We start from the raw sequence: 22,659 nt of genomic DNA on the forward strand, positions 1-22,659 counted from the left end.
CCCGAGTACATGTCTGCGTCCTGCCACAAATTGTGCTCTCCGTTTACAACACCTGAGTGACAGCTGATGTAAAAAAACAAAGGATTAAGGTTCGTACTCAATATAGCCGATACCGATCAGTTAAAATTTGTCTGGGTCGGCCCTGATACCGATCTTTGAGATCGGATCGGGACGTCCCTAACACTGTGCAATCAACATTTACTTCATAACGATAAGTTAAGCAAAAAAGGTTGTCTACTACCGCTTTGTGTTACACTGCAGATTTTAAATAGCATATATTCCCAATTTTTTTTCCCCTACTGAAAGGCCATACGTCTCATGCTCCATTCATTTCCATCCTTTTTGCAATCTCAGTGCAATTGCAGCCTAACCCAGGCAAAGAAACAATGTAATCAGACAGGAGCAGTTACATTGTTGTGTGTGCATTCAGAATAGACCTAGCTCACTGCTTTTTACTGTTATTTATATATATTTTTCCTTGATAGTAAATGTATAATAACATGCTGGAGGTAAGTTGTGATAAGAGTGAAAATAACGGTAAGTTTTGCTCCGTGTGTAAATGTTTTTGGTTCTTGGCATGCCTTGACTTCAAGGCATTCACAACCTCTGGATGTGCTGCCCTGCAGAAGTGCAGTTACTTACGTTTTCCTCTTCCTCTCATGTTCAGTTAAGCTCACTTAATTTATAATACGATTTGAGTTTATCTATTTCCATGAAATGTTTACACGTAGATAAGGTAAGATAAGATACTGTAAGATAAAATAAAAAATAATTTGGGGTGTCCGGGTAGCATAGCGGTCTATTCCGTTGCCTACCAACACAGGGATTGCCAGCTCGAATCCCCGTGTTACCTCCGGCTTGGTCGGGCGTCCCTACAGACACAATTGGCCATGTCTGTGGGTGGGAAGCCGGATGTGGGTATGTGTCCTGGTCACTGCACTAGTGCAGGTTGGGGTGCCTGTTCGGGGTGGAGGTGGAACTGGGGGGAATAGCATGATCCTCCTACATGCTACTTCCCCCTGGTGAAACTCCTCACTGTCAGGTGAAAAGAAGCGGCTGGTGACTCCACATGTATTGGAGGAGGCATGTGGTAGTGTGCAGCCCTCCCCGGATCAGCAGAGGGGGTGGAGCAGCAACTGGGACAGCTCGGAAATAGTGGGGTAATTGGCCGGATACAACTGGGGAGAAAAAAAAAAGGGGGGGGGGTCCAGAAAAAAATGTTAAGAAAAGACAGGGGGGGGGGGGAATCCAGAAAAAAAATGTTAAGAAAAGACAAGGAGATATGTTTCCCAGAATCGACAAATCTTGAATGACAAGTGTCCGACTATACATATATCTATGCCTCATTCCCTCTGGCTTTCCATGCATCCGTCCATATTTCTCTAGGTTACCCAGGCCGAAAGGGGCTCAGAGGAGATCCAGGATCTCCAGGGCCTGCTGGGATGAAGGGAACCCCAGGATTGCCCGGCACCCCTGGATTGCCCGGGTCAAGGGGACCCCCTGGACCTCCAGGACCAGGAACCAGAGAGGGCATCCCTGGAGTACCAGGGAGGAAGGGTACTGTGGATACCTATTCATTACAGTCTTAATCATTATCATTGTGAATTTTGTCATTTTTATTTAGGCTTCTGACACCTAAGGTGGTGCTGGAAATTGTGTGGGTGCATTTGACCCCCTACAAATACCAGAGAACCATTCCGAATGAAAGTCTTACCTGACAGGAAACCATTAAAATAAGAAGTTAAAAAGCGTTCATGTTGTTCGACTTTCATAGGTTAGTTATTATCTTATATACACCAGTGATTAAGTAACAGTAGAGATTTGGTTGCATGTAAATGTCCACTTTGAGTCAAAATCATTAATAGTCTTTTAAATAGTCCCATCAGTCTTCATGACTCGATGTTTTTGCTGTCTACCCGGTCACTAACAGTAGTATTCAGGGCAACATGAAGGAAGAATATAAATTACAACCTGTGGTGAAGGTTAATTTAACTTGTTGCATAAATCATGTAATCTGTAAGTCAGTTAATATTTCCAAGTTAAATAAAATTATCTGAAATATTTCTTTGAAAAGAAATAACTATGCATTATGTAATCTATCGTGACATTTTTGATGTAAGTAACATTTAAAGGGCGACGCCATCTGCCTTCTTTTCCGGGTTGTTCCAATGGAAACGCCCACTCAGCCGTTAGCAAAAAGCAGTGACGCGGGTTATCGCTGATGCCCTCCCCTCCCTCACCCCCCCCCCCCACACACACACACACACAAACAGAATTCGCTGACAGCGTGAGCATGGAGCGTAACGACAGTGTTAAAAGAAAGGGCAGAGGCCTGTGTCACGTGACATGGAAAGAAGTTTTGAAAAGGGCGTCGGAAAATAGCGTTTTGATGCTAAAACATTCATACTTTGAATTTTTTTCCCTCCTTTTCTCCCCAATTATGCCTGACCAATTACCCCGCTCTCTGAGCCGTCCCGGTCTCTGCTTCACCCCCGATACAAGGAGGGCTGCAGACTACCTCATGCCTCCTCCGATACATGTGGAGTCGCCAGCCACTTCTTTTCACCTGACAGTGAGGAGTTTCACTAGAGGGACGTAGCGTGTACGGAGGATCACACTATCCCCCCCCCCCCCCAGTTCCCCCTCCCCCTCCCGAACAGGCGCCCCGACCAACCAGAGGAGGCGCAAGTGCAGCAACCAGGACACATATCCACATCCGGCTTCCCATCCACAGACACGGCCATTTGTGTCTCTAGGGACGCCCGACTAATCCGGAGGTAACACGGTGATTCGAACCAATGATCCCCGTGTTGGTAGGCAATGCTACCCGGACGCCCTCGTACTTCGAAATTTGAATGTTTGGATTTGAATACATAGGGAACACTACGGGGAAGCAACGGAATGATATATCATCCTCAAAAACACAAAAAAATTGACCAAGCACATTACATTACATTACAGTCATTTAGCCGACGCTTTTATCCAAAGCGACTTACAATAAGTGCATTTAACGTAGGAAATCAGAAGAACTACTAGTCATCAGAGGTCATAAGTGCATCTAAACAAGCATCTAAGAGCAAAACCAGTGCTAAAGTAAAAGCACAAGAAAGATATATATATATATATATATATATATATATATATATATATATATATATATATATACTACCGTTCAAAAGTTTGGGATCACCCAAACAATTTCGTGTTTTCCATGAAAAGTCACACTTATTCACCACCATATGTTGTGAAATGAATAGAAAATAGAGTCAAGACATTGACAAGGTTAGAAATAATGATTTGTATTTGAAATAAGATTTTTTTTACATCAAACTTTGCTTTCGTCAAAGAATCCTCCATTTGCAGCAATTACAGCATTGCAGACCTTTGGCATTCTAGCTGTTAATTTGTTGAGGTAATCTGGAGAAATTGCACCCCACGCTTCCAGAAGCAGCTCCCACAAGTTGGATTGGTTGGATGGGCACTTCTTTGAGCAGATTGAGTTTCTGGAGCATCACATTTGTGGGGTCAATTAAACGCTCAAAATGGCCAGAAAAAGAGAACTTTCATCTGAAACTCGACAGTCTATTCTTGTTCTTAGAAATGAAGGCTATTCCATGCGAGAAATTGCTAAGAAATTGAAGATTTCCTACACCGGTGTGTACTACTCCCTTCAGAGGACAGCACAAACAGGCTCTAACAGGTACTATTTAATGAAGATGCCAGTTGGGGACCTGTGAGGCGTCTGTTTCTCAAACTAGAGACTCTAATGTACTTATCTTCTTGCTCAGTTGTGCAACGTGGCCTCCCACTTCTTTTTCTACTCTGGTTAGAGCCTGTTTGTGCTGTCCTCTGAAGGGAGTAGTACACACCGGTGTAGGAAATCTTCAATTTCTTAGCAATTTCTCGCATGGAATAGCCTTCATTTCTAAGAACAAGAATAGACTGTCGAGTTTCAGATGAAAGTTCTCTTTTTCTGGCCATTTTGAGCGTTTAATTGACCCCACAAATGTGATGCTCCAGAAACTCAATCTGCTCAAAGAAGTGCCCATCCAACCAATCCAACTTGTGGGAGCTGCTTCTGGAAGCGTGGGGTGCAATTTCTCCAGATTACCTCAACAAATTAACAGCTAGAATGCCAAAGGTCTGCAATGCTGTAATTGCTGCAAATGGAGGATTCTTTGACGAAAGCAAAGTTTGATGTAAAAAAAATCTTATTTCAAATACAAATCATTATTTCTAACCTTGTCAATGTCTTGACTCTATTTTCTATTCATTTCACAACATATGGTGGTGAATAAGTGTGACTTTTCATGGAAAACACAAAATTGTTTGGGTGATCCCAAACTTTTGAACGGTAGTGTATATATAATTTTTTTTTTTAATGAGTGAATGCAATAAGTGCTAAGAACAAGTAACAGGGTAGTAGTTCTTGAAGAGGTGAGTTTTCAACCTGCGCCGAAAGATGGGCAGCGACTCCACTGTCCTGACATCAGTGGGGAGTTTATTCCACCACTGTGGGGCCAGGACAGAAAAGGGTTGATCGGTAGCAGGGGCCTCTGAGCGACGGGGCAACCAGGCGTCCCGAGGCAGCAGAGCGAAGTGGTCGGGTAGGGGTGTAGGGCTTGACCATGGCCTGGAGATAGGAAGGAGCTGTTCCTTTCACTGCCCTGTAGGCTAGCACCAGAGTCTTAATCTGGATGCGAGCAGCTACTGGGAGCCAGTGTAGGGACATGAGAAGGGGAGTTGTGTGGGAGAACTTAGGGCGGTTGAACACCAGACGAGCTGCAGCTTTCTGAACAAGCTCCAGAGGTCTGATGGTCGACGCCGGGGCGCCAGCAAAGAGGGAGTGACAGATGCACCCACCTCCACCCCCTTTAACAAATGACTGTGACGTCCTCCAATATCATATGAATAATTTTTTGTTTTTTGTTTTTACAATCAGGAGAGCGAGGTTTCCCTGGACTTTTGGGTTTCCCAGGTTCACCTGGTCGTCCTGGTGAACCTGGGCGCTTTGGTGGGAAAGGTTTGCCTGGATCAAACGGACGAGACGGTGTGCCCGGAAGTCCGGGATACACCGGACTAAAAGGTGGGATTGTAATAATGGCTCATTGAGTGATGTGTTTATGTTTTGTAATCTACAGTGACCACTATTTTTGTTGTTACAAAACACATACAAATGTTTGTATTATTGTTTGTCTATATTACTTTACTGTGTGTGTGTGTGTGTGTGTGTGTGTGTGTGTATTCCCCAGGTGAGAGAGGTTACCCAGGTCTTCCTGGCTTGCCCTCCCCCCCTCTTCCATCCCTGTTCCTTGAGAAGGGAGACCCTGGAAACCCTGGAGATGGTGGATTGCCTGGATTCCCTGGACCGAGAGGTGATGCCATACACCACGCACCACCACCACACCATTGCTGATACCATCTTGGTTTAACCAATTTGTTAATGACACCACCAACCTCCAGGCCTAGAGTAATAAGTCGACTAAGTCAATTAGAGATGCAAAATTTTTCGTTCTTACCTTTTTTGCAGTCGTTTTAATAGCAGCGACAGTAACATTGGATTATTGCCCGGCTCTGCCGCCCACCCTTCAACACTTGGTGTTAGTCTCTTTTCTCCATGGCAATTTGGACTTACCTGCACCCATGATGGCAGTGTCTAGTTTATTCCTCACAGTACCTATCATTTCAGCTTTCCAAAAGTATAATAATGACTTAAATATCAGCAAGTGTTGCTGAATGGTAGTGACTGGTGCAACGTGAAGGACTCACAGCATTACATTTACTGTGTTTCTATTCGGGGCGGCACGGTGGCGCAGTGGTTAGCGCGGTCGCCTCACAGCAAGAAGGTCCTGGTTTTGAGCCCCAGGGTAGTCCAACCTTAGGGGTCATCCCAGGTCGTGCTCTGCGTGGAGTTTGTATGTTCTCCCCATGTCTGCGTGGGTTTCCTCCCACAGTCCAAAAACATGTGGGTCAGGTGAATCGGCCGAACAAAATTGTCCCTAGGTGTGAATGTGTGTGTGTGTGTGTGTGTGTGTGTGTGTGTGTGTGTGTGTGTGTGTGTGTGTGTGTGTGGGCCCTGTGATGGTCTTGCGGCCTGTTCAGGGTGTCTCCCCGCCTGCTGCCCAATGACTGCTGGGATAGGCTCCAGCATCCCCATGACCCTGAGAGAAGGATAAGCGGTTTGGATAATGGATGGATGGATGTTTCTATTTGAATCTGTTTGTATTCCTTGTGCTGATTTGTTGTGGTTATTCACAATGCTGCATGATAAAGTTCAGGACTCAAGTACAATTACACACAGCCACCTTTAAGTCTGACAACTATTATAATTTCGTCTTTTATTGCCTTATATTTTTTTCTCTAGTTTGTACCTATCTCTGCCATCTGATGAAGTCTTGGCAGCCTCAAAAATATTTTTACAACCTTCCTGTATTTTGTTTCTCAGGCGACAAGGGTTTCCCCGGTTCACCTGGTCGTCAGGGTCTGCCTGGACTTCCTGGTTTTGCTGAGCAGAGTAAAGGGCAGCCAGGACAGCCCGGCTACCCTGGACAACCAGGACCCCCAGGGTTCCCTGGACTAAAGGGAGAATCTGGAATTTATGGATTCCCGGGAATGTCTGGACCAAGGGTAGGGAAAGCTGCAAAGGACATAAACATACACATATACAGAAAGACATGCATGGACAGACACGCACACGCACACACACACACACACACACACACACACACACACACACACACACACACACAGTCTCTTGCATACACACATGCGTGCACACACCCACACCTTTAAACACAAACACACTCTCTCTCACACATACTTACATACAAAAACACTTACACAAATTTAAACACGTGCACACACACATAAACACAAATACACACACACACACACAAGTGTGACTGACGGGTCCCATGGTTTGACAACAGGGTGATGATGGTGGACCTGGTCTCCCTGGAAACCCTGGGGAAGCTGGACGGCCTGGCGCCAAAGGTGAGTGTGTATGCGCGTGCACGCACAGACATCATCCAGCTGATGACCATCATCTGATGACATCATCATCATGATAACTGATGACATCCATCCATCTAACTTTTAATTCAGTCTTAAATCTACCTACCAATTTATCCACCCTCACACACCACCATTTATGTTGTATTCATTCATTCATCATCCATTTATTCATTGGCCGTCATGTATGAATCTCTCTATCCAACCATTTATTTATTTATTGCTTTTATCTCTCAGGTGTTAGAGGAGACACTTTTGCGTATCCTGGAAGCCCAGGAGCTAAGGGCCAGCCAGGAGATACAGGCTATCCAGGTAAGAATCACCCTGCTGAGCTTTGGTTCAACCAGCCACCTTCTACCCTACTTTAGCTCTTAAAATCAACTGGGGCCAGCCCCAGAAGGGTCTGATGTAGCAGTTAAGAGGCTGAAAAGGTAATGGTGTGCAGGTTTACCCGATCTCCTGATCAAAGAAGGTTGAATCAGTTCATCTGGATACAACGTTTATTGACATTATTGACAGATACTAACGTTTATTGACAGATACTATCTGTCAATAATGTCAATAAACGTTGTATCCAGATGAACTGATTCAACCTTCTTTATTGACAGATACTATCTGTCAATAAACGTTGTATCCAGATGAACTGATTCAACCTTCTTTATTGACAGATACTATCTGTCTAATAACGTTGTATCCAGATGAACTGATTCAACCTTCTTTGATTTTCTCACCTGGATTATTGAGCATGCATCAAGATATCTTCTCCCAACTTGCAATTCACCTAGTTTTTCTCTTTTTCTCTTATACATTAGATTAGATTAGATTGTTTTATTAGCCACACGACCAAGGCCGGTGGAATTTGTTTTCGGTACACATTCAGTACAACTCTGCAGCACAATACAGACACGGACAACAACAGACACTTGACATACTATCACAAACAATACAGTCATGCAATAGCAGAAACAAACATGTCACGCATAACAGTTAGTCATGGAAATTCCTTTAAGATGCAGTGTAGTTTGCCAAAAATTGGCCTGTGTTTTATCTGAGTTTGTATACAACAGAAAGCAATACATCCCTTCGATATATTGAAATACATTTTTTGACACCCTGTTACCTTTGGAGTAATATGTGATTGTCAGTAATGCTAACTTCAGAATCAACTTTATTGGCCAAGGGTGCTTATGCATATGAAGAATTTGACTCCGGTTACAGCAGCTTCTAGTACTTACATATATCACTTTACGGCAGAACAATTTATAACTTATATATGATTATATACTATATTATATATTTATATATATGTATTTTGGTAGTTCATGGTTTAATTTTGCTCTGTTGAAGTCCCCGAGGATTATGAAAAGTGAGTCCATATGTTTTTGTTCCAAGTCGGCTATCTGGTCGGCCAGGGTTTGCAGTGCGCTATTCATGTTGGCCTGGGGTGGGACGTAAACACCAATCAGGATGAAAGATGAAACCTCCCACGGTGACTAAAATGACATAAAATGGTTAAAATTTTACATCCAGGGGCGCCCCGGTGGCTCACCTGGTAGAGCGCGTACCAGATAAGGCTGAGTCCTCACGGCAGCGGCCTGGGTTCAAATCCGGCCCGGACCCTTTGCTGCTTGTCATCCTGGCTCTCTCCCCTGCCCCCCCCTCAACTATCGCTGTCAAATAAAGGCGGAAAACTGTTTCTATCATCCAGATTGTGGTAAAGAGTGAACCAAATGTTTAACATGTCAACAACAAATAGAAAGTTACTCAGAGAATATCGAAGGTTATCTCCCATTTGTGACGTCACCATATGTTCCCTTCTTTTTACAACATACTACATGCACTTTAGATATTGATATTCTAGCAGTCGAAAAGAACTTCCTTAGAATTGCCTGAATGTTTTGATTTGTCTTTCACTTTGAAAGTGTTGAATACCATTTCAAAAAACTTGACAGTTGACCCAGGATTGTTTAACTTTAGGTGGCCTTGGTAGCAACGGCGCCCCCGGTGACAACGGCTTCCCAGGAAGTTCGGGCTACCCTGGACCGAAGGGAGCTCCTGGAGACCCAGGCAGACCTGGGCTAATGGGTGAGATGACAACAACTAGAGAGACAGACAGGTGGCTAAACTGCTAAATAGATAGTAAGCTGGAAAGACAGACAGAAATGCAGATGACATCAAATCTCTCTTTGAGATTGAATTGACCTACTGTCTATCCTGCGGGCCATTGAGCAGAGGTGTATTTAAGTTTGAGACCTGTCTCTCAGTGGAAGGGGAAGTCCTTGTTAATTGTGAACAAGAATGTTAACAAGTTTCTTGACCCGCTCTGTCTGCAGGTTCCCCAGGTTTCCCTGGGACAAAAGGTCAGCCTGGGTACCCAGGAGCAAGAAGTCTCGATGGGTCACCTGGTCAGCCTGGAGGCCCTGGAGTGCCTGGAACCAAAGGTGGGGTAAATACATGTACTCGGGCAGAAATGCACACACATGCACACACCATCGACCAACCACACTCACACAATCACTCACAGCCTCCACTGCTTCTTCAAAAACTGACATGAATGGATGTGAACACACACCAAAACACACGTGTTGGTATTTAACCAAATATATTGATTATATATCACTTAATAACTCAGTGAACATGCACACTCACAAGATTTTTTTTACATTTATTTATTCATTTTTACAGGTTTGCCTGGATCCCCTGGTTTGGATGGACTAAATGGTCTTGGTGGACCTAAAGGCGTACCTGGAACACCAGGTACAGTCCTAACCTCTTTTGACACCAATTTTAAAGTTATTTCTAAACTAGCATTGAATTTCTTCTGATTGTAATTTTTCTAACTCTGAATTCTACCTGTTCTCACAAAGTTTTGCGTACCTGTATTTCATTGTGTTTCTGAAGATAATGGAGTTGAATTTCCAGTAAAAATTGCTCAAAAGTTGTAATTCTAAGAAAATATTCCTACCAAAATTAGATACCAACTATATGAAAAAATAAATTGAACTCAAAAATTATCGGTTTTGCCAGTGCCTTAAAAAAAAAAGAAAAAAGAAAAGTAAATGTATGTAGCATTTTGAAACGGCATTCTTCTAGCCATTCACGTTCTGGGCGTTTGGTTTCAGGCCAAAGTTCAGGAGGTCGGTTGGGGACGCCCGGCATCCCAGGACAGAAGGGAGAGAGAGGCGTCTCCTACCAAGGAGGACTCGGTTTCCCTGGGGAGAAGGGGACCAGAGGAGAGCCAGGTAAGAACAAGAAGGCTGAATCCGAGCAGTCTCCAGAAAGTCTTTGGTGAGATAAGATCCTGCACTGTAACGACTACACAGCACACGCTAAAGATAGCAGTGTGTGTATAGCACGCCACAAGGCTTATTGGGATTTTCTTCAATAATTATGTCCTTATGTCTTTGAACAATGACTAGACAAGCCAATAGGATCCAACACAATCAGTGAGGACAATGGGCCTTTAATTATCAATGAAATGTTGCACGTAGTAGTAACGAACAACCAACAGCAAGGTCCATATAACAAGGATGCACAGGAAATCAAGATAAAGAATGGGAGGTTGTAGAAACTGTGTTGTTTGTGAAAGTCTATGCTGACAGACTACACAGTGAGTGGTGGTGTTGTTAAATTTAGATTCTAGATGTATTTTATTAAGTCCCTTAGGCAGAAATCCTCTTTTGGGGAGCCAGTTGAGGCTACTCTGGTAGATAAGAAAGTGCAGGATTTGAACCTTGGCGCTCTAGTGGCGGAGGTTGACGCTGATCAACTGGTCACATGGCAAGCATTGATATCAAAGGTTTAAAGCTTAAAAAAAAGGATTTTTACAAACAAATCCATGAAACACCTGCTGTTTAACACATCTAACAAACAATGATGGACTTCATTTAAGGTGCTCCCGGACTCACGGGCTTCCCTGGCCTGCCTGGACCTCGTGGTGAGACTGTGGGATCTGACATTCCCGGGCCTATGGGAGACCCTGGACTTCCGGGTCTGGATGGAGAGTATGGTAAAAAACCTCTGTATGGTTGGTTGTGTCCAACTGGTTTTAAATTAGCTGTCTGGTTAGTGGACTGGATTGCTGGTTCCTCTTGTTGCTGTTGGTTCGTTCACTTGCTGGCCAACCAGCTGACTAGCAGCCTTTCTATCTATCTATCTATCTATCTATCTATCTATCTATCTATCTATCTATCTATCTATCTATATTTTTTCTTTTCTATCTTTCTTACTGTCTTTCTCTCTCCTCATCTATCCATTGCCCACTTCATTCTCCTTTTGATTCCCTCCTCTTTATGTGCATGACAAGATATAAGATGTTTTTTCCCCCTTTTCTGTGAAATTAATCTCCCTTGCTCCTCTCTCAGCCTTGATCTCTTCCCTCTCTCCCTTCCGGCTCTCTCTCCCTCCCACTATTCTCTCTCTCTCATCCCGTCCTCTTCTCCCTCACCTTCTTTCCTATCTGTACCGATCTCCTCTACGATCTCCTCACTTGTCCCTCCCCGCTCCGTCTCCGCATTCCCCCCCCTCTCACGTCATCTCTGCTCTCCCTCAGGTGTCCGCGGTCCTTCTGGCCCCCCGGGACCCCCTGGCCCCGGCACTGCCCAGGGAGACAGAGGGGATTCTGGGCTCCCAGGCTTCCCGGGCACCCCTGGCAGAAAAGGGGATCCAGGAGGCCCTGGGGCCCCAGGATACTCTGGCGGTCCAGGATTTAAAGGTGAGCAAGAGTTTGACTCAGAAACCTTATAAGCCTCCTACCCCGACCCAACCTGCATCCAGAATAGTTCCTGCCAAAACCAGTTTGAGGTCATGAGGACTGGTTTTTTTTTTTCTTTGTGAGATATTTTTTTCCATCTTTCATGTTGAGTTTTAATGTCACACTGTTACTGTTTTCCATGTCATTTGTGTTTTGCCATCTTGAATTTTATTTAATATTTGTACATTTCCATTTATTATGAAGTTGAGCGGCGTTATAAAAAGTACTTTTAGCAGTGTTTGACTCATTAGCACAGTCTGTTTTTATTTTTTCTTATTTTGGCTAAACTCAAACCCAAATTAAGATAGCACTGTCTTATCTACAGTAAATTATACAGATGTTACCAGGCCAAACTAAACTAAACTTTTATTGTTGTGTGTTGTTTCTTCAGGAGAAAGTGGGGAGACTGGTTTTGGTGGCGCATCTGGCCTTAAGGGTTTTCAAGGTGACCCTGGTTATTATGGAGGCAAAGGACCAAAAGGATTCAGAGGTAAGAAACCCTGCATCCTTCTTTCTATTCCTACATCCATCTGTCCTTTGCCCACCCTCATCTTCTGCGCATCCTCTCTTTTTTTCCAATTACTTTTCAGCCCCCTCACTCCTTTCCTCCTCTACCAACCCATCCTCTGTCCCCCTCTCTCTATCCTGCGATCTCTCTCTCCCTCTCCAATTCAAATTGGTTTTAATGTTATGACAGGAAGCTGTTACCGAACAGAAAACATTAGCAAATAATGAATGAAAAATTAACAACATTCAGCAAGCACAAACAGTATCGTACACACTGATATGTACAAAGATCCATCCACTGACTCTCACTACCTCCAGGCCCTGCCGGTCGTAAGGGCCAGCCTGGAATCATCATCCCAACGGAGTTCCGTCAGCCCTTTGGGGAACAGGGCGGCCCCGGAACCAATGGAGCCAGCGGCTCCCTCGGAGAGCCCGGACAGCCTGGAATATCCGGACGACCAGGTGAGTTGTGGGGAAGTGGTGGGGAGCTGTAGGACATTTTGTTGCACGTTTTAATTGAGCAGACACACATATACTCTCTCTCTCTCTCTCTCTCTCTCTCTCTCTCTCTCTCTCTCTCTCTCTCTCTCTCTCTCTCTCTCTCTCTCTCTCTCTCTCATACACACACACACACACACACACACACACACACACACACTTCATTCACAATTGCCCAATCTCTGTGCTTTCTATTTAAAGAACGTCTCTTGGAACATACTGTGAAGATGTATATTTTTCGAAGACCTTCAAAATAGGAAGAAAAAAAAACCTTTCAAAATTATTTTTTCTATCCTCTTGTTCACATTATGTGTTTCTTGCCCCAGGTCCAAAGGGACGTCCCGGTGCTGTTGGTAAACTGGGTAGGATGGGTTCTCCTGGCCTGCCTGGGCCCATCGGAGACCCCGGACCCCCTGGGTTCCCTGGACCCACTGGGGAGCAAGGTTAGACGCCTGTCTGTCTCTGTTCATCTGTCTTTGTCTGTCTCTGTTGTCTTTCTGTCTACATTTATGTCTCTCCGTCTCCTTCTCACATTTCCATATGTTCATCATATAGATGGACCGACCGCGAGATAGAAAGGTAGACAAACAGACAGATACAACAGCATAAGACGATGCTATAAAATATAGATTTGCAAAGTATGTAATGAGATAAAAAAAGAAGAAAAATAACAAAATAGTTGGTATATGATGATGAAGTTACAGTTACTTCTGCAGGTTGCTAAAAGCATCCTGTTTTCAATCTCTCGAATCTTTTTTCCCCTTGTTGTTTCTCTCACCCACCCCCCGCCTCTCCCCCAGGTTTTACTGGTAAGCCCGGTGCCCCCGGTGCCCCTGGCGGTGTCGGACGCAGTACCAGTATCGGCTACACTCTGGTGAAGCACAGCCAGAACAACCAGGTCCCCATGTGCCCTCAGGGCATGGCCAAGCTGTGGGATGGCTACAGTCTGCTGTATGTGGAGGGACAGGAGAAGGCCCATAACCAGGACCTGGGTACGCAAAAACACAACCACTACCTGATGACATGGTACACGCCTTGAAATGAGTTTAGGGAGAGAGAGACACAGAGGCAGAGAAATGTTGGCAAGCCAGGACAATTGCACAGAAAAGAACACATAAATGAGCTTTCTTCCCCAACGATAACTTCCTGTTAACATGCAAGAAGGTGTTGATTTCTTTTCTTATTTATTTATTTATTTCTGTCAAAGATAACCAGTGTAAGGCTGAGCACCAGAGCATTCCTTGTAAGAAGTCACATCACGGGCGTGCGGGTAGCGTAGCGGTCTATTCCGTTGCCTACCGATACGAGGATCGCCGGTTTGAATCTCCGTGTTACCTCCGGCTTGGTCGGGCGTCCCTACAGACACAATTGGCCATGTCTGCGGGTGGGAAGCCGGATGTGGGTATGTGTCCTGGTCGCTGCACTAGCGCCTCCTTTGGTCGGTCGAGGCACTTGTTCGGGGAGAGGGGGAACTGGGGGGAATAGCATGATTCTCCCACGCGCTACTTCCCCCTGGTGAAACTCCTCACTGTCAGGTGAAAAGAAGTGGCTGGCGACTCCACATGTATCGGAGGAGGCATGTGGTAGTCTGCAGCCCTCCCCGGATCGGCAGAGGGAGTGGAGCAGCGACTGGGACAGCTCGGAAGAGTGGGGTAATTGGCCAAGTACAATTGGGGAGAAAAGGGGGGGGGGGGAATCAAAAAAAAAAAGAAGACACATCACATGAATTGTTTTCATTGGTTTGGGCACACACTTATCTCTGAACAGATAAGCTGCTGTTAACACACGATTTTTATTTTTTTATTTTTTAGCTAGCAAAAATAAGTTTTCTATGAGCATTTAAGAGGGTGGGGATTTTACTTTTCTTTTTTCTTTTTTTTTTCAATTTTCCCCCTTTTTCAATTGTACCCGTCCAATTAACCCACTTTTCCAAGCCGTCCCAGTCGCTGCTCCACTCCCTCTGCCGATCCGGGGAGGGCTGCAGACTACCACATGCCTCCTCCCATACACGTGGAGTCGCCAGCCGCTTCTTTTCACCGGACAGTGAGGAGTTTCACCAGGGGGAAGTAAAGTGTGGGAGGATCACGCTATTCCCCCCAGTTCCCCCTCCCCCCGAACAGGCGTTCCGACCGACCAGAGGAGGCGCCAGTGCAGCGACCAGGACACATACCCACATCCGGCTTCCCACCCACAGACACGGCCAATTGTGTCTATAGGGGCGCCCGACTAAGCCGTAGCTAACACAGGGATTCAAACCGGCGATCCCCGTGTTGGTAGGCAACAGAATAGATGGAGATTTTCAGACAGACACAGGAGGCTGACAACCAGGGCATTGCACACGAATCACATTCATATTTTGGAAACACACTACTATCAGCGAACACGTGGCTTATTGCAGCATGATAGATGGTGCGAGTGTCCTTCGTAATGTTCTAGACAGAAAACGTGTATCGTTCAGTACATGACAGGTGATGTTGCCACGCTCAAGTGGCTTAAAGTATTTCTGTGAAACACATTTTGTCAGACGAGCACAACCTCGGTGCAGAAACACACTGAGCAGTAGCTAGCATGCACTGTATGTGAAGATATTAGACAGTGTTTTGTTGTCGCTTTTTTTTTGAAAGAAGGGAAGCCGTTCACATCTGAAATCAGGACGTTTGTGCAGAAATGTTTGCACAGTTTAGAATGTGTGATTTTACTCGATAGATTGACTTTGATTTATTGCTTTATTTTAAGGCTGAGTAAAGCTCAAAACCCTCAATGTTCACTTGTTCAGGCTGTAACGGTGTGATCCAGTTTGCTGTGGACTCGTTGGATGTCAGACTTGATTGAGTGTATATCGACTGTTACTATGAGGATGTCTTTGTTTTGATTTCTCTCTCTTTGTCTGTCTCCCTGTCTCTCTCTGTCTTTTTCTCTCCCTCACTCAGTTTCAGTCCAGAGAGTCTTACTGGACTGATGCAACTAGTCTCTTTTTACCAAATCAAATGTAACAGCTGTGCTTTAAAATGTATGTTTATTCTCTCTCTCTCTCTCCTTCTCTCTCCCCCCTCCCTCTCTCTCTCCCTCCCTCTCTCTCTCTCCCTCCCTCCCTCCCTCTCTCTCTCTCTCTCTCTCTCTCTCTCTCTCACACACACACACACACACACACTCTCTGTCTCTCCCCCCTCCCTCTCTCTCTGTCTCCCTCTCTCTCACACACACACACACACACACTCTCACCCACTCACCTCTCTCTCTCTCTCTCTCTCTCTCACACACACACACACCCCTCTTTCTCTCTCACACCCACATACACACTCTCTGTCTCTCGCCACTCACCTCTCTCTCTCTCTCTCTTGTTGAAAGTCTCTCTCTTTCTCCCTCTCCCACACACACACATTGTTTCTCTCTGTATGTCTCTCTATCTCGCTCTCTCTCTCTGTCTCTTATCTATCTATCGCTGTCTCTTGCTCTCTGTCTGTCTCTCTCTCTCTGTCTCTCCAGGTCTAGCAGGCTCTTGCCTCCCCAGGTTCAGCACCATACCTTTCCTCTACTGTTCCCCCAACGAGGTCTGCTATTATGCCAGCCGCAATGACAAATCCTATTGGCTGTCCACCACGGCACCCATCCCCATGATGCCTGTGAGCGAGGAGCAGATACAACCCTACATCAGCAGGTGGGCAGCGTATTTTAAGCATAAAAAATAAACAAATTATGGGTTGTGGGTTGTGCATCAGTTCACTGCTTTAACTAAATGACCAGTTATTTGTAGATGTACTTGTTAATGTCAGAATTCTCCAAATAACGTATCGGGGAGGAGAGGCGAAACCCCCTCTCCGGGAAGACAACCACCCGTTACAGGGTTTGTTCAGGGACTCTGTCAGTTTTGTTGTTCCATTATAGAGAGCAAGGGACAGAAAATAAAATTGTGCTCACAGGGTTTTTCTTGGACATCCAAGGCACTTTTGCTCAGGGGTGTTGAGATCACTTTCTGTACCAAAGATCACCCCCCCCCACCCTTTTTTTCCTTCAAATTATTATTTTTTTGTTATTTTTATACCTTTATTAGATAGTGATAGTGGAGGTAGACAAGAAATGTTGGGAGAAAGAGAGAGGGGTAAGATATGCAACAAAGGTCGCCGGCTGGATTTCGAACCAGCGACAGTTGCAGCCATGTGGTCATACAGTATGCACTGTAACCATTCAGCTACCGAGGCGCCCCCTCCCCTCCCCCCTTTTTTCTCCACACTTTTTGTATCCACTCCGCTTTACATCTCTAGTTTCTCTAGAATCTCTTGAATAAACTCTTAATTTGTTTTGCTTAGAGTTTTACTGCAATTTGACTAAGATCTTGAATTTATTATTTAACAGGTTATCTCACAGAAAAAAACAACTATATGCTTAAAAATGTATCTGTAGGGCATCTGGGTAGCGTAGCGTTCTATTCTGTTGCCTACCAACACGGGGATCGCCGGTTCAAATCCCTGTGTTACCTCCGGCTTGGTCGGGCATCCCTACGGACACAATTGGCCGTGTCTGCGGGTGGGAAGCCGGATGTGGGTATGTGTCCTGGTCGCTGCACTAGTGCCTCCTCTGGTCGGCTGGAGCGCTTGTTCTGGGGGGAAGGGGGACTGGGGGAAATAGCGCGATCCTCCCATGTGCTACGTCCCCCTGGTGAAACTCCTCACTGTCAGGTGAAAAGAAGCGGCTAGTGACTCCACCTGTATTGGAGGAGGCATGTGGTAGTCTGCAGCCCTCCCTGGATCAGCAGAGGGGGTGGAACAGCAACCGGGACGGCTCGGAAGGGTGGGGGGATTAGCCAGATACAATTGGGGAGAAAAAAATGGGGGGGGTATCTTTAACTGATAAGCTGTATTAAGGTGTTTGTTTTAACTAACACTGAACCTTGTTGAATTGACTGTCTAGGTGTTCGGTGTGTGAGGCGCCATCACAAGCCGTGGCGGTCCACAGCCAGGACATGACTATCCCTACCTGCCCTCCAGGCTGGAGGAGTCTCTGGATCGGATACTCTTTCCTGATGGTAGGTCATAAAATACAGCCTTTTGACACACTTCTGTCATGGAAGATAATAACCTGCTCCCCCTAGATTTCGTTTTCCCACAGGTGGTCATAAATTAGACTCTCTTGATATAATTTTCTCGTAGAAGGTCACACACCACAGTGTCTAATATACACGGTTTTGTCAGGGTAAATTGTAATCAGCGGTCTTTAGATGCCATTATTCTTATTGTAGGTTTTAAACTAGACTCAAGATAGAATTATCTCATGGTAAATCAAAACTAATCTTTTGATACCAATTTCTTATGGAAGTTTGAATATTAAGACTCTCTACACTGGGTTTTATCATGGAAGGTCACAAATTAGAGTCTGCAGATATCACTTCCTCATAGAAGGTCAAGGCTTGCAGTATCTAGGTGCCGTTTTTTTATGGGCGGTCATAATCTTCTAGATAGCATTTCCTCATGCAAAGTCATACACCGCAGATTCCAGACATAAGTTTCTTCATTATAGGGCGTGAATATGAGTCTTGAAACCTGATAAAGTTTGCCATGGTAGGTCACAAACTTCTGTCTTTAGATGCCATCTCATCACATTACCATTACATTCTAGGTCACTGATACCTTATATACCCCATAAGTGTAGCTACAATATGTATCCAGATAATTGTCTGGGAATCTGCTAACAATCTAAACATCTGCATACTGCAAAATGTCCCTTCATATGATGGGCGAAGTGTGATTCACTTATAATTGACCAAAGCAGTACATTTTTTTTCCCCCACAACCAGTGCTTGTTACACAGAACCGAGCATGGAGAAAGTCAAGTCAATTTTATTTGTATAGCCCAATATCTCAAATGACAAATTTGCCTTGAGCAGCTTTACGGCAGCACAACATCCTGTCCTTAGACCCTCGCATCGGATAAGGAACAACTCACTAAAAAAACCTAGAAACTTAACACATAGCACACCATAGCAATACACAGTACTCAAATAAAGAACAGGGAGGAGAACAGAAACACACAGAATCACACAAATGGAAATTGATGCATCCACCTGGTAGACCTCACAATATTCATACAAGCAACAGGACAAAGCCACATAAGGAAGCAACCCAGAATACACCTGCGTAACAAACCCTTCACACAGGCAACAATATAGAACGAAAGCAGCGACACAGAATTGTGGGTAAGTCATGAGTGGCTCACAGAAGAAGGTTATTCAGTGCCCCTTCAGCAGAGGGAGTGAAAATTTCCGCTGAAGCTAAGAGACATTACTTGCCTTCAAAATGTGTGCTGGACCTAATTCTCAGCTGCTGTAAAAACCACTGTACTGCCAACTTATTACTGGGGGGGGGGCAAATCCTTCTTCTTCTTCTTCTTCCCACCCAGCACACCGCCGCCGGGGCCGAGGGCGGGGGCCAGTCCCTGGTGTCCCCGGGCTCCTGCCTGGAGGACTTCCGTGCCACACCTTTCATCGAGTGCAACGGTGCCAAGGGCCAATGCCACTACTTTGCTAACAAGTACAGCTTTTGGCTAATCACCGTGGACCCAAGGCAGGAGTTTGTTCACTCCCCACCGCAGGAGACCCTAAAGGAGGGCCAACAGCACTCCAGGGTCAGCCGCTGCCAAGTCTGCAGCAAGATCTTGTAAGAGGAGGCGTTGGCGGATGGAAGGATGACGGAACGGAGTGAAGTGGGAAGAGAGACTGAGGCATTGGGTGATGATGATGCTATATTAACACCTTGGAGGTATCACAGGAAAGAAGAGAGGTGATCGTAGTGAGATGTATAAAGAAAATATTAAATACACACACACACACACATGCACAAAACAGCGGACTGAAAGCAGGCCCCTCTCCTACTTTACTGATGGTCTCAGAATTTTTTTTTTTTTTTTGGGTATGTTTCATGAGTTTTTGATTTTCTTTAGGGATGGATGTCTTACCAGTAGGAAGTAGAGAGCTAAAAGGACAAAGGTAACAGAGGAAGAGGGGTCTTGGTGTGATGGCTGATCTTCACCAGATTATCATTGACAGTGGTGCTATTTTTCATATGTTCTATGTGTTTATTTTGTTGTTTGTTTTCTTGTCTGTTTTTTTTTTCCCCGAGAATTATTCTCGGCTACCTCGGAGAGTGCCAACCTATGGATAGCACTGCACCGCCTATGCACCAGGGTTGGATGTCTGTTTTAACTATGTCAATTCAGAGAGTATATTGAAATTACGGTATCATGGCTGAAAGGAGCATGTATATTAATATTTCAGCTGGAATATAAAGTTCTTTGACGTTGCTATCTGAACTCTTTCAACATGCTAGCCTACTGCTGGAATTGACCTAATTGAAGTAGATTTAACTTATAATTTTTCTTGACCCTGGTTCATACACACATGTTAATAACAAGACAGCCATACATTCTGCAGCTTCCTTTTTTTTTTCCCCTTCTTTTTTTTACCCGTAACTGCACCCGCGTTGCAACATCCGTCACTGTGGCTAGAGCCTCCCTACCAATAGCCACAGCGTTAGCGCCACCTTTTCCCACATTCAACTTTACGGCGCCTTGACCATGTTTCATGTATGTGTTGGCTTACTTCAGAGAGAAATAGATGCTTATGTTTGATCCCTGTAGATTTCATGATGCTTCTACATCTTTGGTGCTGCAAAACCCTAATAGTCAATCTGAAACGCTTTAGTTAGGTACTTTGTAGGTAAGCCACATGCAAGGAAAAAAAAAAGGCAAAATGGCACTTTCTCAAATTTGCAAAGATAAATTTGCTTAGTGGCTTACTCTACTAGTGAGGACTTGAATAAGGCCATGCCATATAGAACTGAACTTTTCAAATGTATTGTGAATTTAATGCACTGATACAGTTTCCTACAATGGATTATATTGAATAAACTGGCCAAGGAAAGAGGTGCCTATGTCACTGCAGCATGGTCCATCAGTAGTGGTCAAAGTTATGTATTCTTACTGCACAACTGAATCAATTTCTCAACATTTGTCCTACTTAAGGGCGGCACAGCAGCGCAGTGGTTAGCGTGGTCGCCTCACAGCAAGAAGGTCCTGGGTTCAAGCCCCGGGGTAGTCCAACCTTGGCGGTCGTCCCAGGTCGTCCTTTGTGTGGAGTTTGCATGTTCTCCCCGTGTCTGCGTGGGTTTCCTCCAGGTGCTCCGGTTTCCTCCCACAGTCCAGAGACATGTAGGTCAGGTGAATCGGCCGTACTGAATTGTCCCTTGGTGTGAATGTGTGTGTGTGTGTGTGTGTGTGTGTGTGTGTGTGTGTGTGTGTGTGTGTGTGTGTGTGTGTGTGTGTGTGTGCAGGCGGGCAGGCCTGGTGGCCTGCTGTCCAGGGTGTCTCCCTGCCTGCTGCCCAATCACTGCTGGGATAGGCTCCAACATCCCTATGACCCCAAGTTGGATAAACGGTTCGGATAATGGATGGATGGATGTCCTACTTAAAAAAAAATTTTTTTTTAATGCTGGTGTTGGGCAACAAAACACATCAGAATAAAGTTAAGATTTCTCTTAATGAAGAAAAAAAAAACCCAGTTTCTTGTGGACATCCATTTAATTTTAAAACATCAGTGTCGTTTCAACAGGTTTCAACAGCAAAGTGGGTTATGTTAACAATAACCCTGTTATTCACACCAAACTGAACATTGATTTTACTGAAAAACAATCCGGTCTGACTCGCATAGGGGCAACCTGCTAGGATATGTTGATTATTATTGTTGTACATAGTGCTTATTGTCATGCCTATTAACCAGCAAGTATGTTAAAGCAGATGTCGTCTATTTTATTTGGTTACATCCTTTCTTTCTTTTTTCTTTTCTTCGTCCATGTGTCACTTCGTTGTCTTCAGAATAACAAGATATAGCAGTTTCCCTTCTCACAGGAGGCCAAACCCATGTCATTCCTTTACCGGTGATATATGTAGACTTATCCATGAATACCGAGGAGACGCGTTAGGAAGACATGTTGACTTGACAAAAATAACAGGATCAGAGCCTATGAGGCGCTGTCTCCAGTCAGCAGGTCAGCTGAGTTTTTCATTGGCTATCATAGGATCCTGGGCAGCCAATCTGCGGCCTGCTCTGGTTTTTATAAGACAGAGGCTGAACAGGGCAAATAATATTTTTAGATGAGAGCAACCCAATCTCTCCCATTTTAATTATCTTTCAACAATGAAAGCAATTGGGTGAATTGTAACCACTATGAGCACATAGCTCTGTCTCTCTACTGGTAGCCACGAGTTTATTACTATGTATGCATTTCACTTTTATTTTTCTTTCCTAATTTTGCCTGTGTCTGTTGTTTGTAATCTAGATTGTAATTATTTTACCTAAATCATGGTACTATCCCTGGTTGTTTTAGGTTTATTTACTCGGATGTCGGGCCGGGATTGGGACAAGAAATGATCTGTAAATTCTATAATAAAATGGGGGGGAAAAAGCTTTTAGAATTTTTTTTTTTTTACATGGAGAATATATTCACCATTTTTTGAATAACTCAACCAAAAACAATCTGCAGTTTCATTGTTTGTGTTTATGTTGTCCTGTGTTGGATTACACCATGTTTGCTCAAACCGATGAAATGGGGACTTAAGACCTTTTATGCAATGATCAATTTTCTGAATGCCAGCGGTATAACTGTTAAGTGCCTACGATGACAAAAAAAATTAAATGCAATTTTCCTCAAAGAGGATCTATAGCAAGAAATGGTTATGACATGTCTGATACTGTTATGTATTTTTTTTGTGCTCACACACTATGAAATAAAGTTTTGAAACTAACGACATTTCCAAGGCAGAGTGATTCTAAGACTGCACAACAATGGGTTATTGTGAATATGATGGAAGCGATACGGAGTGTACAAGATATTGGGCACATT

General features: G+C 44.5%; 1 protein-coding gene across 1 annotated transcript in view; it reads left to right on the plus strand.

Moving 5' to 3' along the window:
- Positions 1–19,423, plus strand: part of col4a6 (collagen, type IV, alpha 6) — a 123,365-nt gene extending 103,942 nt beyond the window's left edge. The window contains exons 27-45 of the mRNA XM_056300855.1: positions 1,387–1,557; positions 4,943–5,086; positions 5,253–5,375; positions 6,446–6,627; positions 6,930–6,993; positions 7,249–7,323; positions 8,989–9,096; positions 9,345–9,452; positions 9,697–9,768; positions 10,134–10,253; positions 10,904–11,020; positions 11,564–11,725; positions 12,156–12,254; positions 12,590–12,733; positions 13,096–13,212; positions 13,570–13,761; positions 16,256–16,427; positions 17,678–17,792; positions 19,163–19,423. Coding sequence (XP_056156830.1) covers positions 1,387–1,557; positions 4,943–5,086; positions 5,253–5,375; positions 6,446–6,627; positions 6,930–6,993; positions 7,249–7,323; positions 8,989–9,096; positions 9,345–9,452; positions 9,697–9,768; positions 10,134–10,253; positions 10,904–11,020; positions 11,564–11,725; positions 12,156–12,254; positions 12,590–12,733; positions 13,096–13,212; positions 13,570–13,761; positions 16,256–16,427; positions 17,678–17,792; positions 19,163–19,423 — 2,546 coding nt within the window. The remainder of the gene's footprint in view (positions 1–1,386; positions 1,558–4,942; positions 5,087–5,252; positions 5,376–6,445; positions 6,628–6,929; positions 6,994–7,248; positions 7,324–8,988; positions 9,097–9,344; positions 9,453–9,696; positions 9,769–10,133; positions 10,254–10,903; positions 11,021–11,563; positions 11,726–12,155; positions 12,255–12,589; positions 12,734–13,095; positions 13,213–13,569; positions 13,762–16,255; positions 16,428–17,677; positions 17,793–19,162) is intronic.
- The last annotated feature ends 3,236 nt before the right edge of the window (positions 19,424–22,659 follow it).

The sequence above is a fragment of the Lampris incognitus genome, chromosome 20 (genome assembly GCF_029633865.1).
Source record: "Lampris incognitus isolate fLamInc1 chromosome 20, fLamInc1.hap2, whole genome shotgun sequence".
Classification (NCBI taxonomy): domain Eukaryota; kingdom Metazoa; phylum Chordata; class Actinopteri; order Lampriformes; family Lampridae; genus Lampris; species Lampris incognitus.